The 18,360-nt window shown below is 38.5% G+C and overlaps 1 protein-coding gene across 1 annotated transcript in view; it reads left to right on the top strand.

The window, feature by feature from the left end:
• Window positions 1-502: 502 nt before the first annotated feature.
• The window catches only part of LOC133799882 (uncharacterized), a 39,660-nt gene continuing 21,802 nt past the window's right edge, over window positions 503-18,360 (top strand). Inside the window, exons 1-3 of the mRNA XM_062237869.1 lie at window positions 503-549; window positions 729-902; window positions 989-1,093. Of these exons, the coding sequence (XP_062093853.1) occupies window positions 515-549; window positions 729-902; window positions 989-1,093 (314 nt within the window). The 5' untranslated portion in view covers window positions 503-514. The remainder of the gene's footprint in view (window positions 550-728; window positions 903-988; window positions 1,094-18,360) is intronic.

Below are 18,360 nucleotides of genomic sequence, written 5' to 3'. Positions count from 1 at the left end.
GTCACCAAAATGTTACAAGAGGATGCTGAAATCCCATGTTCTGTTGGGGAGATACACTATGTTCGAGATACTTATGACACATTCCTTCCTTGGGCAAAAGATTTAATTATGACTGACCAGGTATAAACGAATTCTTTAATTTGTTACCTATTAAGATATTTGTTGGTCCAGTATTTTAATATTATTTTTACTTGATGTTGCGTTGGGACCTCTAAGAAAGAAACCTCCTATGTCAAAAAGTTCATCCAAGGATATGTCAAAACCTCCTATGACTAGCCCGCATCTGTCATCAGCTGGGTCTCACGTCAATCCAGAAAACACTCTGACCGAAGGCCAACCATTTGCCGATCACATCATGAATCGCATCCATGTTAGCCTTCAGTTTATGGTGAGAGAATTTTGCAGAGTTAAGGGAATAAACTCAGTCGTCTCCATTCCAGTGGACCCAACATTCATGAATCGCGAGTCAATATTCCTAACTTCAGAGGATGTTGAACAAGTTGCTACCTTGCATATGATTGGAGGCTCAGCAATGATATTCGGATTAAGGTATCCCTTAAACTAATTCTTTGGAATGATAGGAATTTAGAATCAGTTATGAGTACTGCTCTGTGATCTGTTGAAAATTTTCATAGACATTGAATGTTTACAGGTTTGGGAAGTCCTATTTATAAGGGAAACTCTGCCGAAATTTTTCAAAATATTTAACACTAAAGAAAATTTTGCAGATGCATTTGGGAGTCCCTATTTCCAAATCAGCGTGTCTATTACAAGTTTTATGACATTGAACGTCTTAGCATTAATAATGTTAACGATGTAGAGCGATCAACCATTGACTTGGCGAATTGGTTGATGACCATGGATAGAGTTGGTCAACTTTACTTTATACCTTGGAACATACGGTAAGAAATAGTGTAAAATTTTCTTATTTGATTAGTCATATATTAAAAATTTAATTATTTTACTTAACATACGCTTCTTATTTTAGGGAACATTGGATGTTGGTGATTGCTATGCCAAAAGGAAAAATCGTGTTCTTAGATCCATTGAAATCACACAAACGTCCAGAAGAAATAGATTCAATGATAATGAGGTAAGTTTTAAATTTTTTAAAATATTTCTTAATATGCAACAAATATTACATGTTACTACATTTTAATAACTTTTGTTAATTTTCTTTTTAAATAGTGCATATTATAGAGCTTCTTCCAATGCATTACTCGGCAATCCCACAAAGATATTCAATGTTACATGTCCAAGACAACCACAAAGTCATGAATGTGGTTTTTATGTCTTGAAGTACATTAGAGATCTTGTACGGGCATCAAATGCAATGACTACCCTAAAAGAAAAAGTAAGTTCATTTTTTATAATTTATTTGCTATCGATAATCTATGAAATTAATTTATATTTATTAATTTTACAGTTTGGTGGGAAGACGCAATATTGTGAGATTGCAGACCTCTTGCCAATCCAACACGAATGGTTAGGCAAATTGATACCATACATTTATCAGTAAGCCTATTTTTGTTTAGTTGTAAGTTTAGTCTTTTGTAAATGTATTAATGTTAAGGCTAGTTATCTTACTTAAGTACTTGTATTTTATATGTTTATGTACAACATTTTTAATTAATAAAAGTTATCATATTTTCATTCAAAAAAAATTCTTAACCAATTTCAATTGTAAAAATATATATAATTGTAATATCATATAATTAAATTGTTGAAAAATAATTAGGCAAAAAAATAAATAAATAATTAGATCAATTAAATAAAATTAGGCCAAAAAATATATATATATATAAAAATAGAAACCATCCATTTAAAAATAATTAGAAACATATATTAAATAAAAAAGGCGGGCACTTTCTACTTCGGTTTTTAGGTAAAACCGAAGTAAAATGTGCACTTTCTACTTCGGTTTTACCTAAGAACCGAAGTAGAAAGTGCCATTTACTTCGGTTCTTAGATAAAACCGAAGTAGAAAGTACACCTTTTACTTCGGTTTTCCCTAAAAACCGAAGTAGAAAGTGCCCAGGATGCTAGCGTATATACACTTTCTACTTCGGTTTTTAGCTAGTTTTTACTTCGCTCCGAACTACTGCGGTTGCGAATTTTAGCGAAAACCGAAGTAATCAAGCTTAAAAACCGAAGTAAAAGCCCCTTTTCCTTGTTGTGTCTCATTCAACTCAAAGTGGTAAGTTTAGTGAAAATATGTTTAGACTTACCAAGTTTATATCTTGCAATAAGCAAAATTTTACTTTTTACCTTAAGTTCCAAAATCTCATTTTTTTACACTTAGTGTGAAAAGCCTATTTTTTACATTTTTAACTACATAGTTTGTTAGTTTATAACTTTAAATTTACTTACCCAATTGTTACCAAAATTTTCCAATTCCATTTTTAGTACGCTATTTAGGTCTCTGTAAATCTTAGGTCAAAATGAGCATTTTTGATTGGTGAAATTATTTTCCAACAATGAGGAAAAAAATGACCTTATTTTTAACTCTTTATTTTTTCCAAACTTTGACAATTAATGACTTTCAAACCATTCAGTATTTTCTTACCAAATTTTACAGTGGAATACTAGGTTATGCCAATAATATTTCCACCAAATTTTAGAAAAAATGGATTCATTTTCCCTATACACTGGCTGTCCAAACTTGGTTCCAAAATTAAGAATATGAAAAAACAATTTTTTACCTAAACTTTGAAATAGCAAAACTCACTCATTTTTAAACATTTTTGAGTGTTTGAAAAGCTCAATTTAATGTACTCAATATCAACAACATCACAGTAGAATTAAATTTTACAAAATCAATATACAATGGATGCTTGACCCCTTGGAAGTCACAACTCAAAACATGTATTTTGTTTTAAGGTTTCTAACAAAACCTTTGGGGGTTTTGGTCCCTATTTTCAAAAGTCAACACACAAGCATCATAATAATTATAAACAACTACCATAACCTTATTACATCACCAATAAGAAACTTTAAGCATTAAATATACAAAATAATGCTTAAAAATAAAAACCCTACAACAAAATCATAAAAAGTAAACTTTTTACCTTATGACCCAACTATTTCTAAGACCTTCGACCATTAGATCTACTATACATAGCTACTATTTTGGGAAAGATACATTAGAAATAATATAACTGTGACAGTCAGAATCCCGTGATCCGTAAGGGGAAAGACCGGGTAAGCTGTGCAATCCCACACCGCCTGGGGAAGGTCAAGTGTAATGATTCTAATACTGTGTAGGTATGGGACTACACAGTTGAAGAGGGCTTAAATGGATTGATGGGTACTACCTATATCAGGAAGATGCATCTTCTTTTCGGTAGCCCATCACTTGAGAACTCCATGGTTAAGCGTGCTTGGCCTGGAGTAATCTAGGGATGGGTGACCTCCTGGGAAGTTTTCCAAGGAAGTGTGCGAGTGAGGACAAAGCACGCTGGAAAGACTTGTCTTGGTTTGTAGGGCCAGTCGTCGTTCCAGAAAGCAGCCATAGTGATGTGGGGCGTTACAATAACTTTATTAAATCTCAAAATATTGTATCAAATACATAATAAAAGAAAATATGGCATGGGTACCCATCGTTTTAAACATAAAACATAATTTTAAACTAAAGAAAATTATTTACAAAACTAAATGCGGAAAAACATGATTTAAAAGACAAAAAATAAATAACTTCATCCTCGATTGACACGCAGTCCACACATTCCATCCATCCTCAACACACAAGCCAAGCTACCAAGAATCTTTCTGCCTCCGTATCTAGTTTCCTCCATCACTCTAAAAAAAAAGGAATGAGCCTAATGCCCATCAAGGAAAAACTACTAACACCATAAACATACACATAAAATCATATCATAACATATGTTATAAACATATCATAACATATACTAAAAACATATTATAACATATACTATAAACATATTATAACATATTCCTTATAAGACTATACTAATAATGGCCATTATAACATGTGATTAACCATCTAGGTCCCCTGTCTAATATTTGAGGTAGGTTAACATAACATATTAAAACATAAACTTATCATAACATATTATACATAACATAACATAAAAGCATAACATATCATTCAAACATACAAGATCTAGCCTATTTTCCTTACCAAAATCGGGATATGATGTAAAAACGCCCTAAACTAGTACTTAATAAAACATTCACATTTTCATTGGTTTATAAAAGAAAGCCACTTATTATAAAGGTCTTGGTGGAGTCTTGCTTAAAACATGCAAGTTGGGCCTAATAGTTTTAAAAGAAAATATCAATTTTTTTTATGCAAAGTTAAAAAAACAACTAATAATTTAAGTCCCACTGATAAGTTTAAAAAGTCTCATAAAACATAACATTATTAAAATGGCGTCTTTAAGTGATCGTTTTTCGTCCATAGAATGCCCCACGCCATACACACCAGGACGATAGAACTTCCCACATCACCACGCGTGCCACATAGAAAACGTATTTGCTACCTGGAAGGGAAAGTAAGGGGGTGAGCTAAAAGCCCAGTAAGGAAGTATAAGCAACAAGCAAGTAAGATACAACAATTTACAAACACTATCATTCATCTTTATACATCATATAATTGGCATCAATATCATAAACATAAACATATTTCCACCGTCATATCATAAGCATCATAACATCATAACAAAATCATAAACAAAACATCATAACATAACCATAAACATCACAGACATCATAACACATTCATAAACGATTCCTTGTGAACATGGCCCGCTAACTTGTCCATGCCACCCTTTGAGGTAAAGAAGAGTCTCTGGTCCTTGATTTACCTCGGCGCGTCCGCCCATGGAGTTACGTCTTCATATCCTTAGTAACTCGGGTTATGTCTTCTTATCCTTAGCAACCCATTTTGATGTGTCGCGTACATCACGCTAACATCCATTCATATCATACAATGTTCATACAAGCCAACATATCATCACATTATGGAATTCATAATTCATAACATTTCATTCACACAACAGTCTTACCATTCATAATATAACAATCATAAATTCTATCTAACTTTCTTACCTCAGGTCCAAGCTAAGTAAATCACAACTTCTCAACGAGCCTATACCATAATCAAAACGACATTCCTTATCTTCACATAATTACTAATTTGCCCTTTCATATAATTCATGTGTGCATGGGCCATGCACACATAGTAAGAATTACACACAACATATAAATATACTTACTTACACATAAGGTCATAAAAAGAATAATGCTCATTCTACCTACTTTGCATGCATGATCTTTCTATAAAAACTACATGGTTGAAAAATAGACATGATTTTGGACGTAAAAGTGAATTTGCATGTAACATGCATACGTGGGAACGTTGCGTAATTGTGGCGTTTAAAACGATAATTCTACGCGTCTTACTTCTATCGTTTTAAAATTAATAGACTTGTAACATGCTTTGTTTACCATTATTTATCTTCTTAAAATTACTAGGTTGATTAAATCTCTCAAGACATTATTTTTATTTCATAAAATTATTTTATTTAGCTTAAAAAAATGTGATAAATCCAATTATTATTTTCAAATTACAAAGAAATAACAAGGCTTGAAATTTATTTAAAATACCTATGATTACCATGTTTCCTTAGAAAAATCAATTTAATATTAATTAATTGTGTTACTTAAATGATGTGAGAAAAATATATTTTACTTGAATTATTTTAAGGCTTAATTTTATGTAACATAAATTCAAAAGTGACAATTAAATAATTATTTTAAACCTTTTAAACTAAACTTTCAGCCACCATTTAATTTCTTTAAAAATCACAAATAAATTAAATTCAATATTTTTCTTAATCAAAATAGAGAAAAATCATAACTATTAAAATATACACTCATACCATATTAAAAATACCATTTTTAATATTACCATAGTTTAAGATTTCTAATTTATCTTAAATACTAATCAAATTCCTCTTATTAAAACTCATTTCAAATTTTTACAAAAAAATTCCGGCAATCAAATTTATCATTAAAATCATCATTTTCATCATTTTTTTTAAAACTCATATTTTCATCAAAATATAAAAAAAAATCTATAGGTATTTATTTACACACAATATCATTTCAAAGCATGATTAAATTTCTGGCAAACTTTTTTTGAGCACTCAAAACATTAATCTCATAATGAACAACATCATTTTTGCACAAAATCAGCAAGCACATTAAATCATAAAATTCATTCTTTTCATTATATTCACAAAATTCATGCTTATTTATGCACAATATTTCAACACAAACCCTAGCATGCTTCTAACCTCTTTATCCATTTTAATCACACCATGAGTATACAATAACTCATCATTCACCTTAGAACTTATTCACAAGTCATGAACAAATAACCACCATTGATCTTGTGTTAAATATATCCTCAATACATTATTACCATGCAATTATTCCAAAGATCACAACCATCATAGCTTCATACAAGATCTTGCCACAACCTATCATGTTTCTAAAATTTTCATTGACATAAAACATAATAAAAATAACCATCATGCTTTTGAATATCACCTTTAGGCCGAAATAGATTTGTTGACCCTTGTTTTGGTCAACTGACACGAAGTCAAAACGCTTGATGTGGATAGATGTGTTGGAATGGATATAATGACAAAAATAGTAAAGAACACAATAAATTATAGTGGTTCGGCCCCAGGAACAGGTAATGACCTACGTCCACTTAAGCTATTATTGATATGAGATCTTAAAGGAGTGATAAAAGAACTAGGGTTCTCTGAGTTTCACAAACCTGAGAGGGATAAACAATATAATCGTAATACAATAGCTCTAATTCTCTCGTAAGTGTATAACTTCCATTAACCAAAAGACAAAAGTCCATTCCTTGAGCTATCTTTCTCTATTTATAGGCTCAAGGCGGATTACATGAATTTGTTACAGATATTCTCCCTAATTAATTGGATAATCAGGAATCATAGGAGATAATCTCGGAATTGATTATGATTTACCCAAGATCATCTAGAAATACATGGAGTATACGACCACGCTGGTCGTAAGGAAACTCCAAATGTTACGCCAGGAGGATCTTACTGGTCGATGGTCGAACAGAACTCTGCCAGGTGTCAGCCACGTGTTTAAAAAGGCCTGCCACGTCACCCGTGCCTGTTTTTTGGATAACATTTTCCCCCAAGTTTATTTATTACGACCAACAATAAATAAACTTTAAGGAAAATGACTCTTCGATTACCCCACCAGATCTGTCAGAGTAGTTCGTGCATTCTTGGGAAAAGTATCCTACCCCTGTCCAATCACGGCTTTTCGATTCCCAAATAACCTATTGACGGCCATTACCCTTCCCCATGCTTCGAAAAGAGGAAACTGATGATTACTTCTTATTTCATGCCACAGACAAAAACTATATATAGCCTTCTCATAGCCTTCTTTTTCTTTTTACGCAAGTTATTTCTCTTTCAAGAAACCCTAAATCAGAACCTTCATTCTCTCTGAAGATCATCTTTTAACGTTTCAAGAACCAACCGTTCGTTCGTCTACGCTCGAAACTCCTTCCAACCTCCACGATCTTTGCTTTGGTAAGTTTAAGAACCTTTCTGCTCTTTATTTTCGCTATGCATGCTGCTGTGAGTTAATTGTTAAGTTCTGGTGTTGTCTGTGTTCTTGGGTTGAGATGCATGAAAGTAGTGGATTTATCGGGTGATGCTAGATAGGATGATGTTTCTTCGCCATCCAGGAGTTACGAGTTAGTTTGATAGTCGAGATCATAAATTTAGGACGTAAAACTGAAGTAAAAATTCAATTTTTATGCTAGTTGAAAAACTAAGTTTTTCCCGCCCTTAAAGGAGTTGAAAAAGCATTTTCAAAAAACTTTTTGCTCTCACTTTTTGATCTGTTTTTCAAACTGTTCATGTGAAAAAATGAGTTTTATGTTAGAATGATGTTGTATAAAAGTTTGACTTTTATACACGACCAGCGTTATTCTAACCAGCTTTCTAGACTCTCCATCCTGACCTCCCCATTTTTCTGTTCGCAGATTTTAGTGCCAGATTTGTGGGGAGGTGAGCGGCCAATCGAAGACGATCTTCTTGCGCAACTGCTTGAAGGTGAAGAACAGCCGGCTCAGCGTGTTCACGAGATTCCATTCTCAAGACTCTCTTATTCCATACCTCAACCATCCCCACCTAAAATGGCCCGCTCTAAATCTCCTGGCAAAAAGAAACCAAACACTGAAAATAATCCAAATCCTCCTGCCCAGCCTGATTCGCAGGCTAGGGTTCCCTCGACCAGCGGTCGAGAAAACATTGCCCCGGACCCTCGCATTTAGGTCAGGGCTCACCCTCGGCATTCAAACCTTCTTGATGTCGAGTAGTATCCTTCTCCCCTCAGCCAGGTGACCCTCATGATGCTTGCTAATTACCTTAGGAAGTATCCTCTCACTGGGGTCAATCTCAAGATCCCCGCTGCTGACTAGAGGGCTAACTTGCCTGGGGGCGTCTACAGCGCCTGGTCGAGGTACCACATCGAGGAGGGGGCTACCCTTCCTCTACATCCGTTCTATCAGGGGGTGGCAAAATACTTTGGTGTCGCCCCCTTTCAAATTACTCCAAATGGATATAGAATGCTTGCGGCACTCTATATCCTTTACAAACTTAAAAAATGGCCAGAGCCTGCTCCTCACAAGGTCAACTTCTTTTTTGACCTTAAGTCCAACCCTCAACAGTCCGGAACGGGCTTTTTTCATTTTTCTCACCAGGAAACAAACCGAACATTCCTGAGTGACACCACCCATATCTCCAACGTGGGGAAATACAGCCAGGAGTATTTCCTCACGCCCGACATGACTACGAACAACATGGCCTTCGCTCGAGGAGGTAAATGTCCTTTTCCATTGGTCGCTACTTTTACTTAGCAAATTTATTTGTACTTCTCTAAAGTATCTTGTGCCTTCAGGACCATGGCTATGCCCAAACCCAACACCAGACATGGTGTTGAGGTCCAACGCACTGGCCAGGGTGTCTGACAGTGAAAAAAGTGTCAAGTCTCTGGTCACTGATGAAAACTTGAGGCTGTTTGGCCTCCTGACCCCTCATCATGAAATGAGGGAACCTGCAATGGAAGACGCCACTGCCGAGGGGCATCCCGAGCAGCATCCCCCAGCGTCCCCTCCTCGGAGGAGACCGACTGGGGTTACGATCAGGGAACCGACTGGCACCCCCTCAGCAGAAAGGCCTTCTGTCCCCCAAGGGAAGGGGAAACAAAAGGCAACGAAGACTGTCGTAGACTTGGATGAGTCTTCAGACGAAAACGGTACTGTTATTTCGCTTTTAAATAGCTTGCCAATTCCCTGTCACTTATTTGACGGGGACGGCAATATTATGTATACTCCAAATCTAGGGCCAGACTTCTTTCTGCCAGAGAGTGAGTGTATGACTAGTAGAGTCAGTAGTGTAGCGACAAGTAGTAGTAACTCGGGTATTGGACTTTGTGATTTTCCTTACTTCTTTTCTGATGTGCCATAATTTTCCATCTATTTTTGTCTTACTATCTGCATGTTTATCTTTTTCTGCAGAAATGGCCACCCCAACGTTTTCGACTTGTATAAGACTCAGGAGGAGGAGGAGGAGGTTCCCCTGGTCCGACGGAGGAAATCGGCCAGGAGAGAAGATGGCGAGTCTAGCCAAGCACCCTCGACCAAGAAGGGTCGAACAGCTGATCCTCCAAAGGATGGGCCCTCTGGCCAACCTTCTGCCCAACCATCGGCTCCTGCTGAGAAGGAGACCCCGCCTGCTGCCACAAATCCTTCGCCTGCGGCTCCAAAAGAACAGGCCCAGCAAGCCGAACTTCCTGGGGCCAGACTCTCGAGCCGCTCCCTGCGATCAACTAAGGATCACCTTGCTCATATCCTGAAGCATGACCATTGCAGGGAGGCAATGGTTGAGGCTGAAAACATAGGGGTCGATCAGACCCTCAACATGGCTCTTAATGAAGTGGCTAGTGTAAACACTCTTTCTCTTTTTGTGATTATGGTTTGAATTTTCTTCTTGTGAGATAGCCTAACTCTTATCATCTAATTGCAGGCCATGCTGACAATGACCGCTGCTCGTACCCGCGTGGGTGCGAGTATCGATCAGTCTAGGGCAAAGGTCATCGAGGAGCTTCAAGCTGCAGAGGCTAGGCACGCTGGGGAGTTGGAGGTGGTCACCCAGCAGAAGGATGGCTTGGTGGCAGGGCTGGCAGAGAAGCAAGCTTCTCTGGAAACTACCAGGAAGCAGAGGGATGACTACCAGGAGTCCAGCCGAATCCAATGGCGTGAAGTCAAAAAACTTAGGGAGGAGCACCTTGCTAAGGATACGACCATTGCTGTTCTTCAGAGCCAGGTGGAGCAACTTAAGCTTACCAATGCCAAGGACCTAGAGAGGTAGAGGAACGCGACACTTTGGTGTTTCTACAATTTTTGGAAGCACAACCAAAGTGCCGATTTCAGTTACCTTCCAGAGGACGCTAGGAAGGCCGAGCTAGCCCGCTGCACTGCTCAGTTGGCTGCTGAAGAGAGAGCTAGGGTCCCTGCTTCCCCAAACATTCCACTGGCCCCTGGAGTGGAGGGAGGAGAAGTTGCAGGAGATATGGTCGAATAGAATGCTTCATAGGAACCTCCTACTCCTCAAGCTCCATAAAGTTTTTCTTTTGTTTTTATTTAATTACACGACCTACGGGTCGTTATGTAAAGACTGATTTCTTTTTAATTTTGCTGCATGGGCAGCATATTTTACTTTTACTTTTGAACATTTACATCTAAGCAGTACTGTTTGCGGTGTAAAAGAATTCCCTTTGATATCATAATATTTCTGCTTATTATAACATCTGTTCGCATGACCGAACTTAGCATAGTACTTTGGCTTGATTTAACAAAATATAAATTTTGAAAAATACTCTAAGTACCGTAGCATGCTTTCACTTATTTTGTTCATGTGTTTACATACCTCTTGGTATGCTTTGCTATCGATGTACCTTATATGCCCCTCAAGTGACTGAGGAGCTTTAGGTCCTTGGTCACTTGCCTTGACCACGACCTGTGCGAACATTACTGCTCGGTATAAAATGCAACACTTATAATACAGCAAAACAACACACGTAATGACCAAATATTTGTAAATTTTTTTTACAAAGGTTGGCAAGAATGACTGGCTGCGCACAGCCCCTTATAATTCTCGTATTAAAATGGACTAAACATGTCTTTACGAGTGATCTTTTAAAAGATCTTGCACTTATAAACGATTAGCCATATAACATGACTAACCCTTTTTCAAAACTTGTAAAAAATTAATACAAGTCAGTCCTTTAAGGACTGTTTATTGATAATACTTGCGCAGGTGTTCTCCGTTCCAATAGCGCGGAAGGAGATCTCCATTTAAGCGTGCAAGTTTGTATGTGCCTAGATCAAGGACATCTTCAATCTGGTAAGGTCCTTCCCAGTTTGGTCCGAGTACTCCAGCAGCTGGGTCGCGGGTGTTTAAGAAAACTCGTCGAAGTACTAGGTCTCAGACCTTGAAATTTCTTTCTTTTACTTTTGAGTTAAAATACCGGGCGACTTTCTGCTGGTACGCAGCTACGCGGAGTGGGGCTTTTTCTTGTTTCTCTTCAAGCGAGTCTAGGGACTCCATCAACAGTTGGCTATTCTGGTCTTGGTCGTACGTGATTCTTCAATGTGAGGGCGAATCTAACTCGACTGGAAACATGGCCTCATACCCGTATGCTAAGGAAAACGGGGTATGACTTGTTGTTGTTCGATAAGAAGTTCTATACGACCAGAGTACTTCAGGCAGCTATTTCGGCCATGCTCCTTTAGCTTCTTCGAGCCTTTTCTTCAGGGTATCCTTAAGTATTTTATTCACTGCTTTGACTTGCCCATTTTCTTATGGATGTTGGACTGAAGAAAAGATCTTAACGATACCATGCCTTTCGCAGAAGTCTGTGAATAGGTCGCTGTCAAACTGGGTGCCGTTGTCTGAGACAATCTTCTAAGGCAATCCATATTGGCAAACAATGTTCTTGATGACAAAGTCAAGAAATTTCTTTGTCGTTATGGTAGTGAGTGGCTCAGCTTCGTCCCATTTGGTGAAGTAGTCGACTGCTACAACCACGTATTTTACTCCACCTTTTCCCGTTGGCAAGGATCAAATTAAATCGATACCCCATACTGCGAAGGGCCATGGACTTTGCATTTTCTTCAACTCATTGGGAGCTGCGCGTGGGATCTTGGAAAACCTCTGACACTTATCACATTTTCGCACAAACTCCATTGAGTCTTAGTTCATAGTCGGCCAGAAATAACCTTGCCTCAGAATCTTTTTCGATAGGCTCTGCCCCCCAGCGTGATCCCCATAGAAGCCTTCATGTACTTCCCTCATCAGCTCTTTAGCCTTTTCTGGTGTAATACATCTGAGCAGTGGCATGGAGTATCCTCTTCGGTATAGAATACCATCGACCAATATGTACCTAGCAGCCTGTCTTTGCAGAGTCCTGGCTTTGTTTCTATCTGTTGGTAGTACACCATTCGTGAGATACTCCAAGTACGGTGCCATCCATGTATCTTCTACCTGGATCTCCATACTGGTTTTGTCTGGTCGTATGCTCGGCTCGCGTAGCCACTCCACTGGCATATCAAAGTTTCAGCATCTTTCACACTCGCGAGTTTGGCTAAGGCATCTGCGTTTGAGTTCTGATCTCGAGGTATTTGCTGGAGGGTATACTTCTCGAATTGTGCCAACAGATCTTTGGTTTTGTTCAGGTAGGCCACCATTTTCAGGCCTCGTGCTTGATACTCGCCTAAGACCTGATTCACTACCAGCTGTGAATCATTGTAAATATCCAGCACTTTTATACTCATGTCTTTGGCCAACCTTAGCCCAGCGAGGAGTGCTTCATACTCAGCTTCATTGTTTGAAGCGGTGAAATCGAACCTATTAGTGTAGTGAAATCGATGACCTTCTGGCGTTATCAATATCACTCCTGCTCCTGTGTAAGATTCATTGGATGATCCGTCCATGAATAACTTCCACGAAGGAGCTTCAACTTAGGGCTCAAGCGCACTAGGTTTTTCGCACTGCTCGTTGTCTGGGAGCTTAGTGAATTATGCGATAAGATCATCCAAGACTTTTCCTTTTACTGCTGCTCGTGGTGAATATGTGATATCGAATTGCCCGAGTTCGACTGCCCGTTTTAACAAACGCCTAGCCGTCTCCGGATTTTGTAGAACTTGCCGAAGGGGCTGGTCAGTTAGGATTGTAATGGGATGGGCTTGGAAGTAAGGACATAACTTCCTTGAGGCCAAAATTAAGCAATAGGCTGATCTTTCGATGGGAGGATACCTCAATTCGGCCCCGCTTAACCTCTTGCTAACATAATAAACTGCCTTTCGTACGCCTTCTTCTTCTCGTTCTAGCACCTCACTAGCAACATATTCGGTGATCGCCCGGTAAATGAACAAAGTTTCTCCATTTATAGGCTTTGATAAAATAGGAGTGTTATCCCCAAAAATTGGAGATCGATGACGTGGCAATAGAGGTGACAAGTGGCAGTGCATGGTCAGTAAAAGACACAATAATAGTCAATAAATATATTGGCTCCTCAGAGTTGTGATAAAATTTTGACTGGCTTGAGAAGTGTCATGACCGACCAGGCATGACCTTGTCCGACCAGGCATGACCTTGTCTGCCCAGGAATGACTTTGCTGCCCAATAATGACTTTGCTGCCCAGGAATGGCTTTGCTGCCCAGTATTGACTTTGCTGCCCAGGAATGACTTTGCTGCCCACGAATGAATTTGCTGCCCAGTAATGACTTTGTTGCCTAGGAATGAACTTGGCCGATCGGTCATGCACATGTCCGACCAGCCAAGTGTATGTCCTACCAGCCAAGTACATGTCCTACCAGCCAAGTGCATGTCCTACCAGCTAAGTGCATGACTGCCCAGTCATAAAGTATACTGGCGTGCACATAAGGTATACTGGCATGCACTTCAACAGTATACTGGCGTTCACATAGAGTATACTGGTGTGCACATAAGGTATACTTACGTGCAATTCAACACAGGAAATCTGCCCAGTGAAGGTGTGTTCGACCAGATTGAAGGTGATATTCATCAACCAGGTAGAACAGACTACGTCAAGATTCCCAGAAACGGCTTCAACAAGAATCGGTCTTGGCATACGCGGGAATCTCTCATTCTTCCCACAGATTTGGTGTTCTGTTACATTTTGAATATTTTTGTAATTTAAATGTAATAAATATAATAAAATATCCCGATTCTATGGGATATCAAATGTATGATCCTAAGCCTATAAATATATGGCTTATGGGATCAGAAAGGGACTTTTTTGGTCTTTTGAGCTTTTGATCTAAATTTTCTAGAGAGAGAAAGTATTCGCAATAGAGAGAACTCTTGTATTTTTGTAATCTGCACTAAAGAAACTCAGTTGACTCAGGTTCATCTGATCTTGAGTGCAGATCTATAATCACAACTCTAAGTGGATTAGACTATTACCAGTATATTGGGGCTGAACCACTATAAAAATTGCGTGTGTTATTTACTTTCTTTTCAAAACCGCCTGTGTCGTTTAATTTCTCTTGAAGGCTTTATCGTTTTTGATGTTCTCACGTTGTTGGCCAAAAACGCGGTCAACAAGGAGGTTGTGCCATGTGGGCTTTTAAGGCTTGGAAAGCATGTTCACAGTCTTCAGTCCACTCGAACTTCTTGTTGCCTCCAAGTAGATTAAAGAAAGGGACGCATTTATCCGTCGACTTTGAAATAAATCCACTGAGTGCGGCAATCCTTCTAGTTAAACTTTGCACATCCTTGATTTTCACCAACGATTTCATGTCGATCAGGGCTTTGATCTTTTCGGGGTTGGCCTTGATTCCTCTTGAATTGACAATGAACCCCAAAAATTTCCCTGATCCTACTCCGAAGGAACATTTGAGAGGATTTAGCTTCATCTGATATTTGTTCAAAACATTGAAACACTCCTGTAAATCCTTCACATGTCCTTCTGCCTTCTTTGACTTTACTAGCATGTCGTCCACGTACACCTCCATGTTTACTCCGATCAACTCCTTAAACATGTGGTTAACCAATCGCTGGTAAGTCGCACCAGCGTTTTTCAGTCCGAAGGGCATTACTTTATAACAGTATAACCCTGTATCGGTCTGAAAGCTAGTGTGATCCTCGTCAGGGGGATGCATACTGATCTGATTGTATCCTAAGTATGCATCCATGAAAGAGAGGATCTCATGTCCTGCAGTTGCATCGACCAGCTGGTCGATCCTTGGGAGTGGGAAGCAATCTTTTGGGCAGGCTTTATTAAGGTCTGTGAAATCCACACAGGTTCGCCATTTGCCGTTAGGCTTGGGAACCAGTACTGGATTAGAGACCCATGATGGATAAAACGCCACCCTGATGAACCCATTCTCCTTCAGTCTTTCAACTTCCTCTTTTAAGGCTTTCGATCTGTCCTTATCGAGCAGCCTTCTTTTTTGTTGCACAGGTGGAAAACTTTTGTCAACGTTCAAGACATGGCTAATGTAATGACCCACTACTCTAGACTTTTGGACCATTAACGAAACTATACATAAAACTTACATTTTTGCGAAAATACCATACTTTATTGGAAACTTGTAGAAATAGAGTTACTTTCATAAAATAAGTAGGATATGGGATCCCATTGTCTAAAAAACAAAACATAATTTAAATTAAAAAGACATTACATAAATAGTGCAGAAAATACATGTCAAAAGACATAAAACAAAACTACATCCTCGAATCGCATAACGCTCGGCTCCTTGACTCCATTCACCATCGATACACATTCTCTAAGCGTCCACGAATCTTACCGCCACTAAAAACTATTTTCCTGCACATAAAACAAAAAGGAATGAGCCTAATGCCCAGCAAGGAAAATCTAACACATAGTCATAAACATAAATTTCGTAATAAACATAAAGATATATCATAACAATTATTATAATGGCCATTATTACTTGGGGTCCCATTGACTAAACAAGTCATATGCCCATGAGATTAGTGGGGTCCTACTAGCTAAGTAGGTCATATGCCCATAATCTTTTTGGGGTCTTGTTAGTCATATGGGTCATATGCCCAAGCCTACAAACATACACATTTCATAACATATTTATAACATATTTCATAACATATCACATAAGATAACACAAGCATAAAACATATAGATCCTAGCCTATTTTCCTTACCAAAGTTACCGAGATAAGAGGACAGCGTTGGGACTTTTTGGAACACTCCTAAATCCATATATAACAGGGTGAGTCTAATGAAGAAAAAGAGATGAAATGAAAGGAATGGAAAGACTAAACCATTGAAAGTCACACTTACCAAAAATTATGTGCTCAAGAACTTAGATTCCCTAACCAAAATAAGAATGAGGTTAGAAGACTGAGTAGAAGACTAAGAGAAGGGAAACATAACATAAAACCAATGAACTAGAGTGTGTTGAATACCTTGAGGACTTGTAGATCAATCTAACCCTCGAACTGAAATACTATGAAATCTTACTTCCCAAAGTGTTTGATAAGCTTATGATTTCCCCACCCAAGTGTTTAACTCTCACACTCTCCTAGCACTTGCAGCTTCTGAACTTAGAGTAAAAGGTGAATAATGGCTGGGTACTAGGTCCTATTTATAGAGTTTGGGAATGAAGGAATCTTAATTTTACTTGAATAAAAATAATAGCTTTTTAGGTGAAAATAATTTGAATAATTGTTCAGCAGAGGCTGAAGACTCGTTCAAAAGATGCTGGACTTATGAAGAAGTTGAATGGCTGAAAGGAAAAAGAATTCAAAAAAATTTGAATTATGCTGAAGGAGGCGATATATCGCCCCCTGTAGGCAATATATCGCTTGGGCTAGTATGCCCGAGGCGACCGTGCATCGTCTCGTGTTTTCCGTATCTACGTGCTGCGATATATCGCCCCCTATAGCTGCGATATATTGGCACACGCTGAATATTTAAACACGAAATTACACATTTTTAGCTAAGTTTGAATGGAGTAAACAGCCTTGACTAAGCCCTCAACGTATTCAAAGCTGCTGACTGACCTTAAAGCATTCAAACTTTACCCTTATTTAATTTAATCCTCAAAATACTTAATCCTTAATCACCCATTCATAACATGTGCTTAAAATCCTATTGGTTGATATCTAAACCTTATAGTATAATAAATATTATTCTTAATATCAGCTATATAATCAAACCTTAGGTTATACTTAATATTCTTAAACTATAGGTTAAACTTAGAAAATCTATAAGTACTACTATGAGTGTCCAAATAATTCTCGGTCTAAACCAAAAATCCACAGTTACAAAGATAATACTATACATACTATAATACTACTAAATAATTAGCTAAGTAAAGTTCTTGGACTCTACAGCTAATGACTACAGGATCTATCCCAGCCATGTCTTTATGTGACCAGGCAAAAACTTCCTGGTTCTTTCTCAAAAATTCCACCAGTGCGTGCTTCGTTGTTGCTTCTAAATTTTTACCGACCTTTACAACTCTGGTCGAAATTTTTTCATCAAGTTGGACCTCTTCAAGGTCCTCGATGGGTCCAACATCTTCCTCAAAATCCCCAAAGCGAGGATCTAAATCTATATCCTCTCTTTGGGCAACACCCTATTTGGTGACTTCATCACCGGATTGGGCTTGTGTATCAATGGCCATCTGCAACCTCTCTGGGGGAGTGCTCTTTGACGTTCCCTTCTTTGCCTTTGTGATCGAGGAATTGTAGCACTCCCTTGCTTCCCTCTGATTTCCCAACATGTGTCCTACCCCTACGTCTGTCAGGAATTTCATGGCCAAGTGCCATACTGAGGGGACGGCCCGAAGGTCAACCAGTATGGGCCTTCCGATTACAGCATTGTACGCCGAAGGACAATCGACTACTATGAAAGTAGCTAGTAATGTCTTAGTAGCAGGCCCTATACCTGCTGTTACCAGAAGTCTGATTGACCCCGTTGGGGCGAGTCCCTCACCAGAGAAGCCATAAATTGTTTGGTTGCAGGGCTTCAAGTCCTTGACGGAAAACTTCATGCGTTCTAGCGAAGACTTGTACAGGATGTTTATAGAACTTCCTGTGTCGACTAGCACTCTCTTCACCATCATGTTGGCAATTTGAACATCCATGACCAGCGGATCGGAATGTGGGAACCGGACATGCTGGGCGTCGCTATCAGAGAAGGTTATTTCACCGTCCTCTGACCGAGCCTTCTTTGATGCCCAATCCTCCACAATCATCA

The sequence above is a fragment of the Humulus lupulus genome, chromosome 9, assembly GCF_963169125.1.
Source record: "Humulus lupulus chromosome 9, drHumLupu1.1, whole genome shotgun sequence".
Classification (NCBI taxonomy): Eukaryota; Viridiplantae; Streptophyta; class Magnoliopsida; order Rosales; family Cannabaceae; genus Humulus; species Humulus lupulus.
This window is presented reverse-complemented; position numbering and strand designations above follow the sequence as displayed.